Raw genomic sequence first — 24,114 nt, 5'->3', positions numbered from 1 at the left:
CCTCACCACACATCTAGATTAGTTCCTTTGGGGGTCTAGTTTCCAAAATGGTGTCATTTCTGGGGGATCTCCAATGTTTAGGCACACAGGGGCTCTCCAAACGTGACATGGTGTCCGCTAATGATTGGAGCTAATTTTCCATTTAAAAAGCCAAATGGCATGCCATCCCTTCCGAGCCCTGCCGTGCGCCCAAACAGTGGTTTACCCCCACATATGGGGTATCAGCGTACTCAGGACAAACTGGACAACAATATTTGGGGTCCAATTTCTCCTATTATCCTTGGCAAAATAGGAAATTCCAGGCTAAAAAATCATTTTTGAGGAAAGAAAAATTATTTTTTATTTTCATGGCTCTGCGTTATAAACTTCTGTGAAGCACCTGGGGGTTTAAAGTGCTCAATATGCATCTAGATAAGTTCCTTGGGGGGTCTAGTTTCCAAAATGGGGTCACTTGTGGGGGAGCTCCAATATTTAGGCACACAGGGGCTCTCCAAACGCGACATGGTGTCCGCTAACAATTGGAGCTAATTTTCCATTCAAAAAGTCAAATTGCGCGCCTTCCCTTCCGAGCCCTGCCGAGTGCCCAAACAGTGGTTTACCCCCACATATGAGGTATCGGCGTACTCAGGAGAAATTGCCCAACAAGTTTTATGATCCATTTTATCCTACTGCCCATGTGAAAATGAAAAAATTGAGGCGAAAAAAATTTTTTTGTGAAAAAAAAGTACTTTTTCATTTTTACAGATCAATTTGTGAAGCACCTGAGGGTTTAAAGTGCTCACTAGGCATCTAAATAAGTTCCTTGGGGGGTCTAGTTTCCAAAATGGGGTCACTTGTGGGGGAGCGCCAATGTTTAGGCACACAGGAGCTATCCAAACGCGACATGGTGTCCGCTAACGATGGAAATAATTTTTCATTCAAAAAGTCAAATGGCGCTCCTTCCCTTCCGAGCCTTACCATGTGCCCAAACAGTGTTTTACCCCCACATGTGAGGTATTGGTGTACTCAGGAGAAATTGCCCAACACATTTTAGGATCCATTTTATCCTGTTGCCCATGTGAAAATGAAAAAATTGAGGCTAAAAGAATTTTTTTTGTGAAAAAAAAGTACTTTTTCATTTTTACGGATCAATTTGTGAAGCACCTGGGGGTTCAAAGTGCTCACTATGCATCTAGATAAGTTCCTTGGGGCGTCTAGTTTCCAAAATGGGGTCACTTGTGGGGGAGCTCCAATTTTTAGGCACACGGGGGCTCTCCAAACGGGACATTGTGTCCGCTAAAGAGTGGAGCCAATTTTTGATTCAAAAAGTCAAATGGCGCTCCTTCCCTTCCAAGCCCTGCCGTGCGCCCAAACAGTGGTTTACCCCCACATATGAGGTATCAGCGTACTCAGGACAAATTGGACAACAACTTTCGTGGTTCAGTTTCTCCTTTTACCATTGGGAAAATAAAAAAATTGTTGCTAAAAGATAATTTTTGTGACTAAAAAGTTAAATGTTCATTTTTTCCTTCCATGTTGCTTCTGCTGCTGTGAAGCACCTGAAGGGTTAATAAACTTCTTGAATGTGGTTTTGAGTACCTTGAGGGGTGCAGTTTTTAGAATGGTGTCACTTTTGGGTATTTTCAGCCATATAGACCCCTCAAACTGACTTCAAATGTGAGGTGGTCCCTAAAAAAAATGGTTTTGTAAATTTCGTTGTAAAAATGACAAATCGCTGGTCAAATTTTAACCCTTATAACTTCCTAAGAAAAAAAAATTTTGTTTCCAAAATTGTGCTGATGTAAAGTAAACATGTGGGAAATGTTGTTTATTAACTATTTTGTGTCACATATCTCTCTGGTTTAACAGAATAAAAATTCAAAATGTGAAAATTGCGAAATTTTCAAAATTTTCGCCAAATTTCCATTTTTATCACAAATAAACGCAGAATTTATTGACCTAAATTTACCACTAACATGAAGCCCAATATGTCACGAAAAAACAATCTCAGAACCGCTAGGATCCGTTGAAGCGTTCCTGAGTTATTACCTCGTAAAGGGACACTGGTCAGAATTGCAAAAAACGGCAAGGTCTTTAAGGTCAAAATAAGCTGGGTCATGAAGGGGTTAATAAGGTGCGAACTATGTACAAAACAGTTTTGGAATCATTCACTGTTCATGATCCGGCAGTCTTTGGAAACCATGATGAACTTGTGCAAAAGAAAGTATAAAACAATAGAGATCCCGGGTAAACAAATGGATCCCAAGAGTTAACCCTGGACGGGTTTAAGTAGAAAAAGGGGAAGGAAAGCAGAGAGTTAACTATGTACATTTGTCAGGTTTCCAAGGTTTATTTCCTCGGCATGGGTGGTTGTGACAACTCCACCGGCAGCAGTGGGCGGGGCCATCCCACCGGGTACCCACGGGCACTCGGTGTGGTCACAGGAGATCCCGGGCTCCAGTCAGGGGTCTGTGTGGCAATTGTTCTGAACCTCGCAGCGACCAAGGTGCCAACCACTCCTGAGGCTGAGCTTTCTGCCACCACCGTAGTGGTAGTGTCCACGGTACAAGTGGTGGTTTTCACGATAGTGCATGTGGGGGTCACTACCGTAGTCTTAGTGATGGTCGTGGTCCGATCACAAGGGGTACCCTCGCTACGGGGGACGGCTTCTCCGATGCTTTGTCTGTCGGTGTCACATGGACTGGCCGCTTGTGTACATTCAGGGCGAACCACCCCCTTTCCCCAAAGTGTCGCATGTAGGTTACCTCGTCCCCCGGGTAGAGATCCCGGTCTGGGTGGCCTTCTCTGAGATGGGACTCCACATCCCTCCAGTTAACGAAAACCTCGGAATACAGGTCGGCTCCTTGATGAAGCCCCATCCCCCACAGAGCTTGAAATCCACAACGGTGCCCTGCCTGCGCGGGGCCTGGTGGGTGGTGCGGTCCTTGCGGGCCCGATCCTTGACGCGAGGTCCCGCCGGTAGTGGGCCTCTCGCCCGGCCTGGTATTTCTTCTCCTGTTCCTCCCACTGCCGGTCCAGCTGGGCCTGGTATGCTTCCCAGCTGAGGGCCTCCACCATCTCCCCTTCCTGTGTCTTCACCCTGGGGAACCCCATGAAGTCAGATCCCGGGTTCACCCAGCGACACACTGTGCGCTCCGCGTAGACCTCGCCTGGCATGGTGATCGGCGAGATCGGGGCCTTTAGGAAGTGTTCCATGCCCGTGGCCCGGTCCCAGGGTGGGAGGCGCTGGAGCCTATGGGTGCCGGGGAGAGGGGGCGCTGCGATGGAGCCTATTAACAGGTCCTCTGCCTGCGGGATGGGGTCGGCAGACTCACCGCTCGATGCGACTTCCTCCATTGCAGCCGGCTCCGGTGATGGCAAAGGATCCAGAGTCGAGAGCTCCTCTGCCGGTGCCTCCTGGCCCGAGGCCTTGGTCTCCAGCTGCCACTGGAGAAGCTGTTCCATGAGATCCTCCATCTCACCCTGCAGGAGGCCGGTCCCAGTTGTGGAGGTTTGGTTGCTGTGCTCGTCCGGGTAGCTGGGGGAGCCCTCTGCTTCAACCCCGCAGTCTGGGTCTGAGCGACTGGCCATGGCGTCCTCCACGTGGGTCGCTTCCTGGTCTCTTTCTCGCTCTCTCCTTCGTGGGCGGTTCCGTTTCCTTTGTCTCTGCCCTCCATTGAGAATCAGGAGGCGGATCTCAGCCGCTGACGGACACGTCCTCAGGGTGCAGAAATATTTAGATTGGGCGGTCATTGTCGTTCGCGCTCTGCAGTTTGTCCACTCCCACTTTCACGCCCTTCTTCTTCTCCTGCGCTCCTCGTGGTGCTGTAATGGCGGCGGTTTTGGCGGGAATCTCACGGCAAACAGCAATACACAGTCTTTGCAATAAATGACAGTTCCAAGGCACACATGACCCAATTCTTCAGGCTTAAGTACGATCCTGTTCGTGACGCCAAGTTGGATCGCCCCCAGACACAGGGCCACAGCTTACTCGGTACCGGTCCTTTCTGTCTCAGTTCTGGGGTTGTTACGGTGGCTGGACCCGGTCCGTGACCCTGCTAAGGGGCATCCAATAAAAGGTGATAGGAGTCTGTCAAGTTTTCGTGACGCCACCTGTGGTGTTCGGTCAGGATGACCGACGCTGCTTGGGGCCCACTGGGGTGATGGAATGGCAGCTAGATGGTATACCTTCCCACAGGTGAAGTGTGTCCCCAGGGCTTCCCAGTGATGTAGATGGCGATGGTGTGAGGTGCAGACAACAACGAGGACACAAGGTTGCAGTCTCTTTACCTCTTTACTGAAGACTTCAGGATCCACAATCCAGAGCACAGTTAACAGGGCTGTCTGAGACCGGCCGGTCCGATGGCACATCCAGCGTTCCCTTTACAGGTGGAAATCGTTGCCTACCAATAGTAGTAGTGCTACCCTGCTGAGCATTCGGTATAGTCCTCACAACTTCTGTTCTAGTTCGTTCGTTCGTTCTAGTTCTTTCTCTTTCTTTCTATTTCGTTCCAGATGTTACTAGTTTCTCGTCCCCCAGGTATGTTATGGCTAGGACGCACCCGTGTGACGGGAAGGCTCGGAGCTCTTCCGGGACGCTAGAGAAGCCCCTCTCCACGCGTTGCCCCCTATGTCTTCGTAGGAAATTTAAGGTAGACAGCCAACCTATAATTAACTGTCCTGCGGAGTTTGAAGTAAGGCATAGAGTCAGTTACTTCCTCGGTGTTCCGGCCACCGGCTACGCGCCTCAGTAGGATGTTGCCGTTCTCGAGGCACGACTCCTACTGGATCTCCTTTGTGCTGATCTCGTTTCTCACTGTTCCACAATATCCTTCGCTTCGTGTCTCTTTCTTAGGATACCGCCGCAACGTTCTGTTCTGTTTGCTAGGTACCTGCCAGGTTCCCACACCTGACAGGCACCCCCCTGAATCTTCTCCCTGCAACACCCCCTGCCACGAGATGTTGCCTGAATCCAACCCAGTCAGCTTCTGACTAACTTCCTATCCAACCCCTAGTTTTACCAGTGTGAGGAGTGGCCCAATAAATAAAGCCTTTTTCTCCCCCTAGTGGCCGGAGTGTGAAGTGTAATGTGTGCTGGGGATACCTGGTCAATAGAATTCCTTCAGTGCCATCAGACGTACCATCACTCCCCTTAGCGGCAGAGTGTCATACTGCAACGACCAGATCTCTGGGGCGCTGCACATACATAGCTCAGCATTATGACTACTGCCTCATCTGCAACAGATAAAACAGAAATTCTATAACCACTACACTAAGCAGTCCAAACACTAATCAGGTTCTCTTGCCTTATATTATGTTGCACTTAGATTACATAGCACAAACCTAAAAGCCTTGTAGTATTTTCTAGGGTTTGCAAGCTTTTATTGTAAGTATATTAAAACATTTTTCCAAGATTGCTTAACTGACTGACTTGACTAAAATGAGGATGTGGTTAATTGGAAGCCTCAGGCAATCTGGGCCTTCACTGACTTAAAGGAACGTTTTTAATCTGACCTGATGTTGGTTAACCCCGATCTAGTGCGTCCTTTTATTGTGAAAGTCGATGCCTCAGAAGTTGGAATGGGAGCAGTGCTATAGCAAGGTACCTCGTCTCTCATTCAACTTCATCCATGTGCCTTTTCACAAAAATTTTCTTTTGCTGAGAGGAATTATGACATCGGTAATCGTGAAATGTTGGCAATTAAGTTGTCCTTCGAGGAATAGTGCCACTTACTCGAAGGTGCCAAACATAATGTAACTGTTATCCTGGACAACAAAAATCTATACACATCGTCAAAATTGTTGGTACCCCTCGTTTAATGACAGAAAAACCCACAATGGTCACATAAATAACTTGAATCTGACAAAAGTAATAATAAATAAAAGATCTATGAAAGTTAACAAATGAAAGTCAGACATTGCTTTTCAACCACGCTTCCACAGAATTAAACAAAAAAAAAAAAACTCATGAAATAGGCCTGGACAGAAATGATGGTACCCTTGAAAATAATGTTATAAAAGGTGCATGTTAGGGTGGTTTCACACTTGCGTTTTTGTCTGCAGCGTTTTTTGCACAAAAAAACGCATGCGTTTTATTTCCTATATTTAACATTGAAAACGCATGCGTTTTTTTGTGTACGCTTTTGGTCGCGTTTTCAATCGCATGCATTTTTTTTACTGCATGCGTTCATTTTCAAAAATGCAACTTGTAGTATTTTTGAGAGGCGTTTTTTGGACACATAAAAACGCATGCGTTTTCATGCGTTTTTTTTGGGTCCAAAAATACATTGTAGTCAATGGGGACGCATGCGTTTTTTTGTGCATGTGTTTGCATGCGTTTTTGGACGCATGCGTTTTTTTTTTAACAAAGGTTGAATAGACTGTAGATAAGGTTGTCTAGACACTGATAAGCCTCCCCCATAGCAGCAGGATTATAAAAGGAAGGTTTGGGGAAGTTTTTGGTCACTTCTCATCAGACTCCAAAGAAGACAAGACACTGCCCGGACGCATTGGTGGACAAGACCCAGAGCAATGTGAGTATATCCTAGCCAATGCATTTATTTTACATTTTTTGGATCTACATGTCCTAATTTCTTTTTTTTTTTTTCAACATGCATCAGAATGTCTTCTGCGGAGTCTTCATCTGATGAGGAGTTTGAGCCATGTCAGTCAGAAGTGGATCATGTCAGTGAGGTTAGTTTTTTGTTCTTCAGCTTGGTAAGTATTGACTGCCACATCGACACATGAGACAATTTGATTTTTTTTTTTTTATAGAGCACTTCAACTGAGGGACAGAGAGGGACGGAGCAGCGGAGTCAAGGTCCGGTGGGAAGACGGCAGCGGGTATGTATACAAGGCAGACTGTCCTCATTGTAATATTCTTGAATCTTCCTTTCTGTACCCTTGATTTTCTTTTAATTTTTCTTGTATGATCCTTTTCTGAAAGTTGACTTTCATATTCCTGCCATTTCTCATCTTCTGGTATTTTTTTTCCACATGTGATTGAGTAAACTTATATGATTATCTTTTACTTTTAGGTTTCACAACGGGACGATGACCGGATCGATAATGACCTCCTGATCACCCTGGTCCAGGAGCGAGTCCCGTTGTAGGACAGCCGGGATCCACAGCACGCCGTCAACAGTACGCTCCGTCGGTTGTGGAGTGAGGTGGCCCAAGCGTTGTGGGATGGCTGGGAGAATGCCCCGCCACGGGTCCGTAATGCATTTGGTAAGTATTGCACTGCAGTGTGAAGCAGCAGAGACCTTGGCCGGGCTCTCTTGACTGTGTGTGATGAAAGTAACTTTTCGGAGTTTCTGTCATCACACACAGTCAAGAGAGCACGGTCAAAAGTACATTTTCTGACCATTATATGTTATTGTTATTTCACAGTGGACAAAATAAGAACACGTTGGCGTTCCATGAAGGACCGCTTCAACAAGGACCTTCGCGCAGAGAATCATGCAGCAAGTGGTTCCGGAGCAAGGCACTGTCTATACAAATACCACCGTGTGCTGGCCTTTTTAAGACCGGTCCTTCTCATGAGAACGTAAGTATTTCTCACATGCTTCTGGTTGTATTGCATTGACATAATATGTAATTTTAAATTCCACAGGATGTACCGTCTTGTTATATTTTGGTATTAATTTTCTTTTTTTTTTTTTTTCACAGCACACACTGCCCGACTGTCGCAACAGGTTCTGGAGCGGTCCTTCAGCCGGCAGCCACGGACCCTTCCCAGCCATCCAGCAGCGCAGCAGCAGGTGGGCCTTCCACACTCAGTAGAGACCAGGGAGCTGGCCCATCAGGTATTCCCCTTTTGCAGTCCTCTTTCACTGCACCCATTTTTGCGGGCTCATCCCGGCAGCTCGGTTTTACACGAAGCAATCAAGGCTTTAGGTGACAGAATGGATGTGTCACATAACCTCTTAGATTGCCGGATCCAGGATGTCGCCAAAAGCCTTGATCAAGTTAAAGCCGACCTCCAGAGGCCAGCTCATCATTTTTTTAACCAAATACAGCAGGGCATGTCGGAACACCTTAGCCCTGATCTCCAGCTGAGTGTGATGCAGGCCTGCAATGTTGCTTTTGTGCAGGCTATGCAGCAGAGTCAGAGTCGTAATTTACAGCAGACAGTGGCGGCATATCCAACTGTGCCGTCACTGTCACGATTAACCACCATTCCTACCTCTGCTGCATACCACTGCACGGCCACCTCTATTCCATCCACAGGTGTACTCCACTACAGCGCCAACACGATGACGAGTGCTGTTGGACATCCCACCGCCACCACCGTGACAACCGCTGCTCCGGCTTGGACCTCCTCCGCTGACACCACGATGACGCAGGACCCTGGCGTGGCTTATCGGCCCGGCCCCATCCCGATGCAGCAGGACCCAGGCATGGCATATCGGACCAGCCCCCCCCGATGCAGCAGGACTGAGGCATTGCTTTCCGGGCAGGACACCCCCCGATGCAGCAGGACCCAGGCCTGGCGTATAGGACGGCCCCCCCATGCAGCAGGACCGAGGCATGGTGTATCGCACCGCCCCCCCCCCCCCACGATGCAGCAGGACCAAGCCATGGCTTTCCGGGCAGGACCCACCCCGATGCAGCAGGACCCTGCCAGGGCTTTATGTTCCCCCCCCACCAGCAATGCAGCGGGACCCTGGGAGGGCATTATGTTCCCCCCCTCCAGCAATGCAGCAGGACCACAGGAGGGGTTTAGGTCCCCCCCAACGATGCACCAGGACCCTGGTATGGGTTTATGTTCCCCCCCAATGATGCACCAGGACCCTGGGAGGGTTTTATGTTCCCCCCAGTAAGTCTAACCTCTATTGTTGGTAAAATATTTGAAGGGTTTCTGAGGGATGTTATTCTGGATTATCTCAATGAGAATAACTGTTTAACTCCATATCAGCATGGGTTTATGAGAAATCGCTCCTGTCAAACCAATCTAATCAGTTTTTATGAAGAGGTAAGCTATAGACTGGACCACGGTGAGTCATTGGACGTGGTATATCTCGATTTTTCCAAAGCGTTTGATACCGTGCCGCACAAGAGGTTGGTACACAAAATGAGAATGCTTGGTCTGGGGGAAAATGTGTGTAAATGGGTTAGTAACTGGCTTAGTGATAGAAAGCAGAGGGTGGTTATAAATGGTATAGTCTCTAACTGGGTCGCTGTGACCAGTGGGGTACCGCAGGGGTCAGTATTGGGACCTGTTCTCTTCAACATATTCATTAATGATCTGGTAGAAGGTTTACACAGTAAAATATCGATATTTGCAGATGATACAAAACTATGTAAAGCAGTTAATACAAGAGAAGATAGTATTCTGCTACAGATGGATCTGGATAAGTTGGAAACTTGGGCTGAAAGGTGGCAGATGAGGTTTAACAATGATAAATGTAAGGTTATACACATGGGAAGAAGGAATCAATATCACCATTACACACTGAATGGGAAACCACTGGGTAAATCTGACAGGGAGAAGGACTTGGGGATCCTAGTTAATGATAAACTTACCTGGAGCAGCCAGTGCCAGGCAGCAGCTGCCAAGGCAAACAGGATCATGGGGTGCATTAAAAGAGGTCTGGATACACATGATGAGAGCATTATACTGCCTCTGTACAAATCCCTAGTTAGACCGCACATGGAGTACTGTGTCCAGTTTTGGGCACCGGTGCTCAGGAAGGATATAATGGAACTAGAGAGAGTACAAAGGAGGGCAACAAAATTAATAAAGGGGATGGGAGAACTACAATACCCAGATAGATTAGCGAAATTAGGATTATTTAGTCTAGAAAAAAGACGACTGAGGGGCGATCTAATAACCATGTATAAGTATATAAGGGGACAATACAAATATCTCGCTGAGGATCTGTTTATACCAAGGAAGGTGATGGGCACAAGGGGGCATTCTTTGCGTCTGGAGGAGAGAAGGTTTTTCCACCAACATAGAAGAGGATTCTTTACTGTTAGGGCAGTGAGAATCTGGAATTGCTTGCCTGAGGAGGTGGTGATGGCGAACTCAGTCGAGGGGTTCAAGAGAGGCCTGGATGTCTTCCTGGAGCAGAACAATATTGTATCATACAATTATTAGGTTCTGTAGAAGGACGTAGATCTGGGTACTTATTATGATGGAATATAGGCTGAACTGGATGGACAAATGTCTTTTTTCGGCCTTACTAACTATGTTACTATGTTACTATGTTATGATGCACCAGGACCCTGGCAGGGCTTTATCTTTCCCCCCCACTACGATGCAGTTGGACTCTGGCGTTGCCTAGCGCTCCACAATGGATACGGACTGTGAAATTGTGGAGCCGGATCCTGACGTGTCTCCCGCCAACACTCAACATCCTATTAGCCCAAGAAGACATCCCCCTACCAGGAAAACCCAAAGGAAAACGCCAAAAACACATAAAAAACAAAAAACTCTGAGTATTCCTCCCCCATCACCTACCGATGTGTCTGTATTGTCTGTTGTCTCACCCTTCCAGTGTGTCTCAAGCCCCTCATGTGTTAAGCCCCATCCCCGAACTTCCAGACCCTTCCAGATTTATTGCCCCTTCTCCTGCCACCTCTGCCTTCTCCACGGTGAGCCAGGCTTCTGTTCTTAATACCCCCCGGTTACGTCACTGTACCTCAAGGCGTCGCGGTACAACGCGTCGCGGTACAAAAAATAAATTTTTCAATTTCTTTGTTGACTCAATATAAAAAAATTTAATTTGCAACAATTATGTTTGGTTTATTGTGTCTTTCACCGCTGTCAATACACACCAACCACACACTTATTCTTTTGGCCAAAACATATCTCCAGTAGTATCAAATACAAGACTACATCTATATGTGTTTCTTCAGTATACAGATATGAGTTGGCCAAAAAAATATTAGTTATTTCCATACTCTTTTTTTTGTACCTAGTGTAGTGTCACTGTACAAAGAGAAAATGGTGGAAATCAAGTTCAGTACTCAACTGAACCGGTCAGATGTCCAAAAAGACACCTGACCTATTGAGTTGATTACTGCCTTGTATATTCACCATATTCTCTTATTTATATAGCAAATTACTGTATGTGACAATGGTTGTCAAACTTATGTGACAATGGTTGTCACACGCTACATATCTATGCTCACCTGGCCAGGTGTAAGAAATTGTGAATTCATGAGCATGTATATGTTTATCATGAATTCATTATTTCTTACACTTGACTTGATGGGTATAGAGAGCGTGACAGTCTTGACGCAATGACGTCAACAAGATAACCAATAAATCAACATGGTTACCAATAAATCAACATGGTTGCCATTATTAGAAGTATGCGGCCAGTGTTTTAGATCATTATTTGTAAACCAAAATAGGGAGTGCAACAACATAAGAGGTCAATTATGATAAATAAAATAATAACTATTACCTCATCATCTATAACCCACTCCTGGTTTTGGATTACAAAATATGATATACATATCTACTGCCCATCTTTGGTCAACCTTTGTTTAGAGAGGAAAAAGATAGGAGACATGGTCAACACAACCAACACTCAAGTTTATTAATTTGAAAAATTTGTATCAGTATTTAATAATTGGTAAAGATAAACATACAACAGGACATTTACACAACATTGTCCTGCCATGACACCCGTCCAATATCGGAAACAAAATAGGCCGCAAATTGGTCCCGCATAAGACCAACGGCTGCAGTTGACCGCATCGGGTGATGCTGAAAATCAGGCAGTGGGTGTGAAACTGGTTCATCAAGTTCAATGTGGGGTCGCTCCTTAGCAATGAGGTAATTGTGTAGAACCACACAGGCTTTGACCACCTCGTCCACTGTTTCCACTTTTAGATTGATGACTGTTGCAAGAATGCGCCATTTAGCAACCAGAATGCCAAAGGTGCACTCTACTGTTCTTCTGGCACTGGTCAGTCTGTAGTTGAAGATCCTTCTAGTGTGGTCCAAGTCCCTACTAGATTATGGCTTCAGGAGATTTTCACACATCTGGAAGGCCTCATCCCCAACCATAACAAATGGCAGCGGTGGGCCTTGATTGTTGGGGAGAGGCTGTGGAGTGGGAAAATTAAAATTGTTGCCATACACACGACGGCCCATATCCGAGCTCTTAAAAGTCTGGGAATCATTGCCACGGCCAAAAGCTCCAATGTCCACGGCGATGAAGCGACACTCCGCATCCGCTATTGCCATGAGAACTACCGAAAAATATTTTTTGTAGTTAAAAAACTCAGATCCGGTTCTGGCAGGTTTGATAATGCGGATGTGCTTTCCATCCACCGCCCCTAAACAGTTGGGGAAATCACACACGTTCAAAAATTTATCAGAAATTTCCCGCCACATGTCCCCGGTGGGTACTGGTATAAACTCCTCACGGAGTACATTCCATAACGCACGACAGGTGTCCACAACAATTCCGGACAGGGTTGATATTCCAAGGCTGTATTGGAAGTGGAGGGAAGATAAACTCTCTCCTGTGGCAAGAAATCTAGAAGAAAAAGAAACAAAAAAAAAATTTAAAATCTAATCTTTTTATGGTGTGGTTACAAATAAGAAAAAGAAAAAAACAACATAAAATACATGTCATAACCAAAAATTTGACGGTCATTGGTTTAGTTTTGGAACGTACCGTAATGTCACTAGCAGACGTTCCTCGGGTGGAATCACTCTACGGAGCCGTGTGTCCTGTCGCCGTATGGATCCTTGGACACGAGACAGTAAATCCCGGAAAGATTCTTGTGACATTCTCGTGTAATCCTGGAATTTCTCCGGGTTGGCATTCAGCTCCGCATAGAGCGTGTGATATGCTCCACGGCTCTCACGCACTTCAATGATGGGGTGCCTCCAAAAACGCCTATGCTGTCTCCTTCTCCATCTTTGGCGGTTTCGGTCTTGCTCCCAAGCAAAAACACAGGCCAGGAAAATCTTGAAGCTGAAATCCAGGTTGGAATAAAAGCTCTCCATGGAAAGATCCATCATGACACCGGAAACAGTAGCAAGCTGTGAAAATTTCTGTACCCCTAGGGTCAATATATTGAGAGTCAATCATATACGCCCTCTCTATTCCCATTGGTTGTGTCTGGTTACCTTTTTTTTCTATTTTTTTTTTTTTGGGAAATGCTTTAAAAAACGCAAACGCATGCAAAAACGCATGTAAACGCGTGTAAATGCAGCGTTTTTTTGACGCATGCGTTAAACGCATGCGTCAAAAAAACTCTGCGTTTACACGCGTTTACATGCGTTTTTGCACCATGCGTTTTTTTTTAAAAACGCATGCGTTCAAAAACGCAAGTGTGAAACCAGCCTTAAACCAAGGTGTGTCCACTAACTAGCATCACAGGTGTCTGAAATCTTAGAATCAGTGAGTGGGCCTGTATGTAGGGCTACAGATACTCACTGTGCTGTTTGGTGACATGATGTGTATCACACTCAACATGGACCAGAGGAAGTGAAGGAAAAAGTTGTCTCAGGAGATTAGAAAGAAAATTATAGACAAACATGTTAAAGTTAAAAGTTATAAGATGATTTCCAAGTAGTTTGATGTTCCTGTGACTACAGTTGCACATATAATTCAGAAATTTAAGATCCATTGGTTTGTAGCCAACCTCTCTGGACGTGGCTGCAGGAGGAAAATTGATGACAAATCAAGGAGATGGATAGTACGAATGGTAACAAAAGAGCTCAGAAAAACTTCTAAACAGATTAAAGGTGAACTTCAAGCTCATGGAACATCAGTGTCAGATCACACCATCTGTCGCTATATGAGCCAAAGTGGACTTCATGGGAGACGACAAAGGAGGACACCATTGTTGAAAAAAATCATTAAAAAAAAGACTGGAATTTGCCAAACTACATGTTGACAATCCACAAAGCTTCTGAAGCTTCTGAGAGAATGCCCTATAGACAGATGAGACAAAAATGGAACTTTTTGGCAAGACACATCAGCTCTATGTTCACAGATGGAAAAATGAAGCATATCAAGAAAAGAACATTGTCCCTACTGTGAAACATGGAGGAGGTTCTGTTATGTTCTGGGGCTGCTTCGCTGCATCTGGCACAGAGTGTCTAAAATCTGTGCAGGGTACAATGAAATTTCAAGACTATCAAAGGATTCTAGAGAGAAATGTGCTGCCCAGTGTCAGAAATCTTGATCTCAGTCGCAGTCTATGGGTCTTGCAACAGGATAACGACTAATGACCCAAAACACACATCTAAAAACACCCAAGAATGGCTAAGAGGAAAACATTGGACTATTCTGAAGTGGCCTTCTATGAGGCCTGACCTAAATCCTATTGAGCATCTTTGGAAAGAGCTGAAACATGCTGTCTGGAAAAGGCAACTTTCAAACACAAGACAACTGGAGCAGTTTGCTCTTGGTGAGTCGGCCAAAATGCGTGTGGAGAGGTGCAGAAGTCTCATTGACAGTTACAGGAATCGTTTGATTGCAGTGATTGCCTAAAGGTTGTGTAATAAAATATTAAGTTAAGGGTACCATTATTTCTGTCCAGGCCTATTTGATGAGTTTTATTTTTTAAAAATTCTGTGGCAGCATGGTTTAAAAGCAGTGTCTGACTTTCGTTTGTTCATTTTCATAGATTTTTTAATTATTATTACTTTTATCAGATTCAAGTTATTTCTTTGACCATTGTGGGGCTTTTTGTCATTAAACGAGGGGTACCAGCAATTTTGACCACGAATGAAAAAGATTCAACCTTAGGCAATCTACATAGGCTTTGCTCTTTTCTAAATTAGATTTTTTTGTTAAGTTCAAACCTGGCACTAAGAATATAAAAAGTGATGCACTCTCCCGAAGTTTCTGTCCTACTCAGTTTAAGTACTCTGAACCAATTACTATTCTAGCTGAAGGTATAGTTGTGTCGTCTGTTTTTTAGATCTTGCAGAAGAGATCCATAGATCCCAAGAGCAAGCCCCTGACACTACCTCTAGCCAAAATTATTATTTCCTCTGAAGTTTGACCTATATATTCTTCAGGAGTCTCATGATTCTATGTTTGCAGATCACCCTGATATTAACAATACGATCCTACCGGTAACCAGAAATTTTTGGAGGCCAACCATAGATAAAGACTGCAGGGAAAACGTTCTTGGTTGTGAAATTTGTGCCCAAACCAAGACCAAACCAATAAACCGTCCCGCTGTTTTTCTCCAGCACCTATGCACCCCTAGGAGATATTGGACCCACCTCTCTATGAACTTCATAACTGACCTCCCACCCTCAGAAGGGAAGACTTGGGTGGTGATTGACAGGTTCATGTAATTTTGAACGCTGTTTGGGTTGCCTAACGCTCAAGCCTTAAGCATTTACACATTGCGCTTTTACAGGGTGTCACAGAAAACATAGTTTCCAACCAGGGGGCTCAGTTCATTCCCATTAAAAAGATTAATATTGAGATGGCTTTTTCTTCTGCCTACCACTCAGACCAATGGTCAGACCAAGCATACTAATCAAATGCTTGAGCAATATCTTCCGTGTTATGTGTCTGATCATCAACCTGACTTGGTGGAAACATCTTTAGCTAACGGAATTTGTTAATAATATCAAGAATCCAATAAAACTTTTCCATTTTTTTGTAATCTTTAATTTTATTCTCGTTTTGGTTCCTTTTCAACTCACCATGATGGATACTCCGGAGCTGTAGATAAATTAAAGTTTACCTGGTCTGAAGTCAGAGAGAACTTGAAAAAGGCACCGGTTAGTTAGACATCAGCTGCTAATAAGAAACGTTCTGGAGGCCCAAGTTTTTGAGTTGGGGACAAGGTATGGTACTATTAAGCTTAAGGTACATTCTGTCAAACTGGGTGCCAGATTTTTTGGTCCTTATAAAATAATCGAGGTCATTAACCCTGCAGCTTTCTGCCTCAAACTTCCTCCATCTTTTAAGATACCCACTGTGTTTCACAAATACCTCCTTAAGTTGTATCGTTCTCCCAATTCACCCAGTCAGAAATATTTTTCCTACTGTGGTAGTTAAAGGCAATTTAGAATATTAGCTGAAGAGAATCTTAGACTCTCGTAGGGTGAAAGGGTGTGTGCAAAATCAGGTGCTTTGGAAAGGTTATGGCTAGAAATTAACGGACACCTGAATGCTGAGGTCCGGCAGGTTCGACTTAGCAGTTACAAAAAGTTTGGGTTCGGGTACCAGAACAGTACCCAGACCCAAACCCGGACACCATTCACTTGAATGGGGGACTGAACATCCATTGTTTGCCACGCCATCATGTGCATGACAACGCTGCAAACACCGCTTTTGATCATCATCGTGAGCGCGCAGCTGTGATCAGAGGCATAAAGTTTACCTCCTGTCAATGGTGTCAGCTGATGGGACTACTGCTCCCATCGATCGTAGCCCGCTAATAACCGGCCGATGCCTACACTGTAAATAAATAATTTTTCTTAAAAATTGCATGGGTTCCCCTGTATTTTTGATAACCAGCCAGGTAAAACTCACAGCTGGGGGCTGTGACCCTCAGCTGTCAGCATAGCAAGGTTGGTTAGCAAGAATAGAGGGGTCCCCATGCTGTATTGTTTAATTATTTAAATAAATAAATTTTAAAAATGGCATGGGGTCACTCCAATTTTTGACAACCAGCTTTGATAAAGCAGACAGCTGGTGGCTGGTATTCTCATGATGGTGAGGGGCCATGGATTTTGCCCCCCCCCCCCCGCACAGCCTACAAATGGCAGCCCGAAGCCGCTCGCAAAAAAATTTCATCTTCTGCTTCCAAATAAACTTGGTCCATATCTCCACTATAACCTGCTTCTGCAATGTCTGCTTTTTTCACCAGGTGCCACCATATTTACTCTGTGGGTGCCACTGGTGATAGAAGATAGAACAGAGTTTGGATTCAGAAGCTATGGACGGCGCAGGCTCTGTCCAGCCACTAAGCTTAGGTTGGTAGGGACTGGCACTGTCAGTGCTGTCTAGTCTGACAGTATGAGTGTGTGTGCTGTCCTGCTAATGTTATCAGCTCCGTGCTTCAGCTAATTGGAAAGCACCACACCTTACTAAAGCTTCCAGCTTACTGCTGGAAGCTGCAAGATATAACTTTATACTTCCCTGGTTAAGGTCAGTATTTTCTTCTCCTGTTTAGTGTTGTGTTTTCCTGTTTTGACTTCGGCTTGTTTATTGATGTTTCCCCTGCCTGACAATTTTGTACCCTTGCGGCACTCTTAGATTTGACCAGGCTATCTGACTGTACTGGATCCGCACCTGGTTACTAAGGTAAACTGAAATGCAACTCTAATGTCATCATCTAAGGTCTTTTAAGGCTGGCTCAGGTGGCTGTGTGCAAGCTACTACGATGTTGTGATTTCTAGAGGGCTAAATAGATATTTTTGTACTGTTCTTCACATCCTGTGACATTTCGCTTGATAGTCTCAAACAGGACATCACAGGAGGCTGGGGCAGCACTCACTGCAGCATCTATTGCCCTTCACCCCTTAATAGGACATAATCAGGGGGAGGCACTGCACTTGCTTACTAAAGTTTCTTGCATCGCCGCCTTCTAAAGATTTCCTGAATCCATGGTCATGGCGATAGAATCCGTGGGAGATGTGAGTGCAACGTCTGCACTCTGCTTCCATCTCTGCCGCCGATGCTTCTAACTGTGAAAGAAGGCGCTGCAGTGAATGACACCAGTGCCGCCCCACAGCTTCTATCACTGCCCTCAAACAAATTGTCATCAGACGTCAGTGATAAAAGCAGTGAGCGACACCAGTGCCTCCCAAAAAAATTAAAAACAATATTGTACAACAGCATTTTAAAATGTGACATATTTAAAGTTAAATCACTAGATGATGTTTTTCTTACCATAGAACCAAGACACAGCAATTGCTTCTAAGAATACAACTGCGATTATAGAACAGCCAGCCCCAAATTCCTCCAGAAGCTTCACGACATATGCTCCTCCCTAATAAAATTACATGATAATTGCAGTGGACTATATGATCAGTAATATTGACATGAGGCAATAGAATACTGCACAAAAATATGAAAATTGGAAGGGAAAATTGTATACAGAATTAAAATACAGTGAAGGAAATAATTATTTGATCCCTTGTTGATTTTGTAAGTTTCCCCTCTGACAGACACATAAACAGTCTATAATTTTAAGGGTAGGTTAATTTTAACATTGAGAGATAGAATATCAAAATAATATCCAGAAAATTACATTGTATAAATTATATAACTTTATTTGCATTTTGCAGTGAGAAATAAGTATTTGATCCCCTACCAACCATTAAGAGTTCTGGCTCCTACAGACCAGTTAGACGCTCCTAATCAACTTATTACCTGCAGTAACCCCTTTCCGACATCGGGCGAAATAGTACATCCTTCCTTTGATGTGGGCTCCAGCGCTGATCCCACATCTTTTCCAGCACATGTCAGCTGAATTGCGATCCTCCCACGGCTGTTAACCCGTTAAATGCCGCTGTCAAACTCTAACAGCGGCATTTCACATGCTGGAAATCCGCCATCAGTAACCCCCGTCACATAATCGCAGATCACCAATGGGTTGGCATGACAACCAGAGGTCTCCTGCAGACCGACTCAGTGGTCGGCGCTCATAGCAAGTGAGTAATTCTGCTACATACAGGTGATCTGTTCATCGCCTGTATGTAGCAGAGGTTATCGGGTTATGTTAGCTTCTAGTCTCCAAAGGAGACTATTAAAGCATGCAAAAAGTAAAATAAAATAAAATATACAGTTAGGGCCAGAAATATTTGGACAGTGACACAATTTTTGCGAGTTGGGCTCTGCATGCCACCACATTGGATTTGAAATGAAACCTCTACAACAGAATTCAAGTGCATATTGTAACGTTTAATTAGAAGGGTTGAACAAAAATATCTGATAGAAAATGTAGGAATTGTACACATTTCTTTACAAACACTCCACATTTTAGGAGGTCAAAAGTAATTGGACAAATAAACATAACCCAAACAAAATATTTTTATTTTCAATATTTTGTTGCAAATCCTTTGGAGGCAATCACTGCCTTAAGTCTGGAACCCATGGACATCACCAAACGCTGGGTTTCCTCCTTCTTAATGCTTTGCCAGGCCTTTACAGCCGCAGCCTTCAGGTCTTGCTTGTTTGTGGGTCTTTCCGTCTTAAGTCTGGATTTGAGCAAGTGAAATGCATGCTCAATTGGGTTTAGATCTGGAGATTGACTTGGCCATTGCAGAATGTTCCACTTTTTGGCACTCATGAACTCCTGGGTAGCTTTGGATGTATGCTTGGGGTCATTGTCCATCTGTACTATGAAGCGCCGTCCAATCAACTTTGCAGCATTTGGCTGAATCTGGGCTGAAAGTATATCCCGGTACACTTCAGAATTCATCCGGCTACTCTTGTCTGCTCTTATGTCATCAATAAACACAAGTGACCCAGTGCCATTGAAAGCCATGCATGCCCATGCCATCACGTTGCCTCCACCATGTTTTACAGAGGATGTGGTGTGCCTTGGATCATGTGCCGTTCCCTTTCTTCTCCAAACTTTTTTCTTCCCATCATTCTGGTACAGGTTGATCTTTGTCTCATCTGTCCATAGAATACTTTTCCAGAACTGAGCTGGCTTCTTGAGGTGTTTTTCTGCAAATTTAACTCTGGTCTGTCTATTTTTGGTATTGATGAATGGTTTGCATCTAGATGTGAACCCTTTGTATTTACTGTCATGGAGTCTTCTCTTTACTGTTGACTTAGAGACAGATACACCTACTTCACTGAGAGTGTTCTGGACTTCAGTTGATGTTGTGAACGGGTTCTTCTTCACCAAATTAAGTATGCGGCGATCATCCACCACTGTTGTCATCCGTGGACGCCCAGGCCTTTTTGAGTTCCCAAGCTCACCAGTCAATTCCTTTTTTCTCTGAATGTACCCAACTGTTGATTTTGCTACTCCAAGCATGTCTGCTATCTCTCTGATGGATTTTTTCTTTTTTTTCAGCCTCAGGATGTTCTGCTTCACCTCAATTGAGAGTTCCTTTGACCGCATGTTGTCTGCTCACAGCAACAGCTTCCAAATGCAAAACCACACACCTGGAATCCACCCCTGACCTTTTAACTACTTCATTGATTACAGGTTAACGAGGGAGACGCCTTCAGAGTTAATTGCAGCCCTTAGAGTCCATTGTCCAATTACTTTTGGTCCCTTGAAAAAGAGGACGCTATGCATTACAGAGCTATGATTCCTAAACCCTTTCTCCGATTTGGATGTGGAAACTATCATATTGCAGCTGGGAGTGTGCACTTTCAGCCCATATTATATATATAATTGTATTTCTGAACATGTTTTTGTAAACAGCTAAAATAACAAAACTTGTGTCACTGTCCAAATATTTCTGGCCCTAACTGTAGAAGTTCAAATCACCCCCCTTTCGTTCCATTCAAAATAAATAAAATTAAAAAAATCAAACAAACACATATTTGGTGTCGCTGAGTTCAAAATCGCCCTAACTATCAAATAAAAAAAAGGATTAACCTGATCACTAAACGGTGTAGCGAGAAAAAAAGCTAAAACACCAGAATTACGTTTTTTTGGTTGCCGCAACATTGCATTAAAATGCAATAGTGGGCGATCAAAACATTGCATCTGCACCAAAATGGTATCATTAAAAACGTCAGCTCGGCGCACAAAAATATGCCCTCACTCATCCCCAGATCACGAAAAATGGAGACTTGGAGCTTGTAATTTTTTTCACCACTTAGAAAAAAAAGAACCTAGACATGTTTGGTGTCTATGAACTTACCTGGAGAATCATAATAGCAGATCAGTTTTAGCATTTAGTGAACATAGTAAAAAAGCAAAACAAAAAAACAACTGTGGGATTGCACTTCTTTTGCAATTTCACCACACTTTGAATTTTTTTCCAGTACACGATGTGTAAAACCAATGGTCTTGTTCAAAAGTACAACTCGCCCTGCAAAAAACAAGCCCTCACATTGCCATTTTGACCAAAAAACTAAAAAAGTTATAGCTCTGGGAAGAAGGGAAGCAAAAAATGAAAATGCAAAACCAAAAATACCAGACTCTAACCTATAAAACATGGGCAAGACCAAAGAGCTTTCTATGGATGTCAGGGACAAGATCATAGACCTGCACAAAGCTGGAATGGGCAAAACCATAAGTAAGACGCTGGGTGAGAAGGAGACAACTGTTGGTGCAATAGTAAGAAAATGGAAGAAATACAAAATGACTGTCAATCAACATCGATCTGGGGCACCATGCAAAATCTCACCTTGTGGGGTATCCTTGATCATGAGGAAGGTGAGAGATCAGCCTAAAACTACACGAGGGGTAACTTGTTATTGATCTCAAGGCAGGTGGGATTACAGTCACCAAGAAAACCATTGGTAACACATTACACCGTAAAGGTTTAAAATCCTGCAGTTCCTGCAAGGTCCCCCTGCTCAAGAAAGCACATGTGCAAGCCTGTCTGAAATCTACCAATGAACACCTGGATGATTCTGTGAGTGATTTTGAGAAGATGCTGTGGTCAGATGAGACAAAAATTTAGCTCTTTGGCATTAACTCAACTCGCCATGTTTGGAGGAAGAGAAAGGACATTAAAAATGGGTCGTGGCTGGGTCTTCCAGAAAGACAATGACCCAAAGCATACCGCAAAGGCAACAAAGGAGTGGTTCAAAAATAAGCACATTAAGGTCATGGAGTAGCCTAGCCAGTCTCCAGACCTTAATCCCATAGAAAATGTATGAAGGGAGTTGAAAATCCGAGTTGCCTAGTGAAAGCCTCAAAATCTTAATGATTTAGAGATGATCTGCAAAGAGGTGTGGACCAAAATTCCTCCTGACGTGCGCAAACCTCATCATCAACTACAAAAAAGTCTGACTGCTGTGCTTGCCAAAAAGGGTTTTGCCACCAAGTATTAAGTCTTCTTTGCCAGAGGAATCAAATACCTATTTCTCACTGCAAAATGCAAATACATTTATATAATTTATACAATGTGATTTATGTGCTTTACGCATGGCATATTAAAGAAGCGAAATGCGCGTCGGGGTTGTTAAAAGGTCTGAGTGACTTGCCCTAAGCATTTGGTAAGACGATCTATATCTATACTATCTATAATATAACGCTGGGAGCGTCACTCTGTCTGAAGCCTTTATAGACTGCGCAAGCGCAAGCGCCGGCGCAGTCTGGACCCCACAGAGTGACGCTCCCAGGAGATCGCGGTATGCATAAGCACTGAACGCACACCGCGATCTCCATCGGAGAGGCAGGGATGCGCCAGGAGGGTAAGTATATTCACCTGTCCCCCGTTCCAGCGCTGCGTGCAGCTCCGTCTCCCGGGTCCTCTGCCTGTGACGTTCACAGTTCAGAGGGCGTGATGACGCGCTTAATGCGCGCCGCCATCTGACTGAACAGTCACAGCCAGAGGAGCCGGAACACGGAGCGGATGCAGCGCTGGATCAGGGCCAGGTGTATTTAGCAAGTGTCGGGGGCCTGAGCGAGCGGCGACTCCGGCACATGACCCCACAGCGCGCCGGTGTCTCCGCCTGCTCACGCCCCCCCAGCACTCGGCGCCCAGCGACGATAGGTGAGTATGGTATTTTTTTTATATATATCGCAGCAGCATACGGGGCATATAATACTATGGAGCATCTTATGGGGCCATCAACCATAATGGTGCAGTGTACGGGGGCATATAATACCATGGAGCATCTTATGGGGCCATCAACCATAATGGAGCAGTGTACGGGGGCATATAATACCATGGAGCATCTTATGGGGCCATCAACCATAATGGAGCAGTGTACGGGGGCATATAATACCATGGAGCATCTTATGTGGGCCATCAACCATAATGGAGCAGTGTACGGGGGCATATAATACCATGGAGCATCTTATGGGGCCATCAACCATAATGGAGCAGTGTACGGGGCATATAATACCATGGAGCATCTTATGGGGCCATCAACCATAATGGAGCAGTGTACGGGGGCATATAATACCATGGAGCATCTTATGGGCCATCAACCATAATGGAGCAGTGTACGGGGGCATATAATACCGTGGAGCATCTTATCGGGCCATCAACCATAATGGAGCAGTGTACGGGGGCATATAATACCATGGAGCATCTTATGGGGGCCATCAACCATAATGGAGCAGTGTACGGGGGCATATAATACCATGGAGCATCTTATGGGGCCATCAACCATAATGGAGCAGTGTACGGGGGCATATAATACCATGGAGCATCTTATGGGTCCATCAACCATAATGGAGCAGTGTATGGGGGCATATAATACCATGGAGCATCTTATGGGGCCATCAACCATAATGGAGCAGTGTACGGGGGCATATAATACCATGGAGCATCTTATGGGGCCATCAACCATAATGGAGCAGTGTACGGGGCATATAATACCATGGAGCATGTTATGGGGGCCATAAACCTTTATGGAGCAGTGTACGGGGCATATAATACTATGGAGCATGTTATGGGGGCCATAAACCTTTATGGAGCAGTGTACGGCGCATATACTATGGAGCATCTTATGGGGGCCATAAACATTTATGGAGCAGTGTACGGGGCATATACTATGGAGCATCTTATGGGGGCCATAAACCTTTATGGAGCAGTGTACGGGCATATACTATGGAGCATTGTTTGGGGGCCATAAACCTTTATGGAGCAGCGTATAGGGCATATGGATGGGAGCAGCAAATTACAGAACGGGGGGCGCAGGATGGGAGCAGCACATGACATAACGGGGGCACAGGATGGGAGCAGCACATGACAGAACGGGGGTGCAGGATGGCAGCAGCACAGGACAGAATAGGGAAGCACATGACAGAACGGGGGTGCAGGATGGCAGCAGCACATGAAAGAATGGGGGCGCAGGATGGAGCAGCTCATGACAGGATGGGGACGCAGGATGGAGCAGCACATGACAGGATGGGGACGCAGGATGGAGCAGCTCATGACAGGATGGGGACACAGGATGGGAGCAGCACATGACAGGATGGAGACCATATACCAATATAAATGCTCGCCACCCGGGCGTAGAACGGGTTCAATAGCTAGCTGTATATATATGACAACTTTATCTTTTAATATATGCTTGACCTTTC

General features: G+C 44.8%; 1 protein-coding gene across 2 annotated transcripts in view; it reads right to left on the bottom strand.

The window, feature by feature from the left end:
* Positions 1-24,114, bottom strand: part of LOC138671222 (sodium-dependent serotonin transporter-like) — a 316,922-nt gene that overhangs the window by 25,013 nt on the left and 267,795 nt on the right. For both annotated transcript variants that reach the window (XM_069759212.1, XM_069759204.1), the window contains one exon: positions 17,826-17,925. In XM_069759212.1, coding sequence (XP_069615313.1) covers positions 17,826-17,925 — 100 coding nt within the window. The remainder of the gene's footprint in view (positions 1-17,825; positions 17,926-24,114) is intronic.

The sequence above is a fragment of the Ranitomeya imitator genome, chromosome 1, assembly GCF_032444005.1.
Source record: "Ranitomeya imitator isolate aRanImi1 chromosome 1, aRanImi1.pri, whole genome shotgun sequence".
Taxonomy (NCBI): domain Eukaryota; kingdom Metazoa; phylum Chordata; class Amphibia; order Anura; family Dendrobatidae; genus Ranitomeya; species Ranitomeya imitator.
The sequence above is the reverse complement of the archived record's forward strand: the minus strand, read 5'-3'. Positions and strand labels throughout refer to the sequence as shown.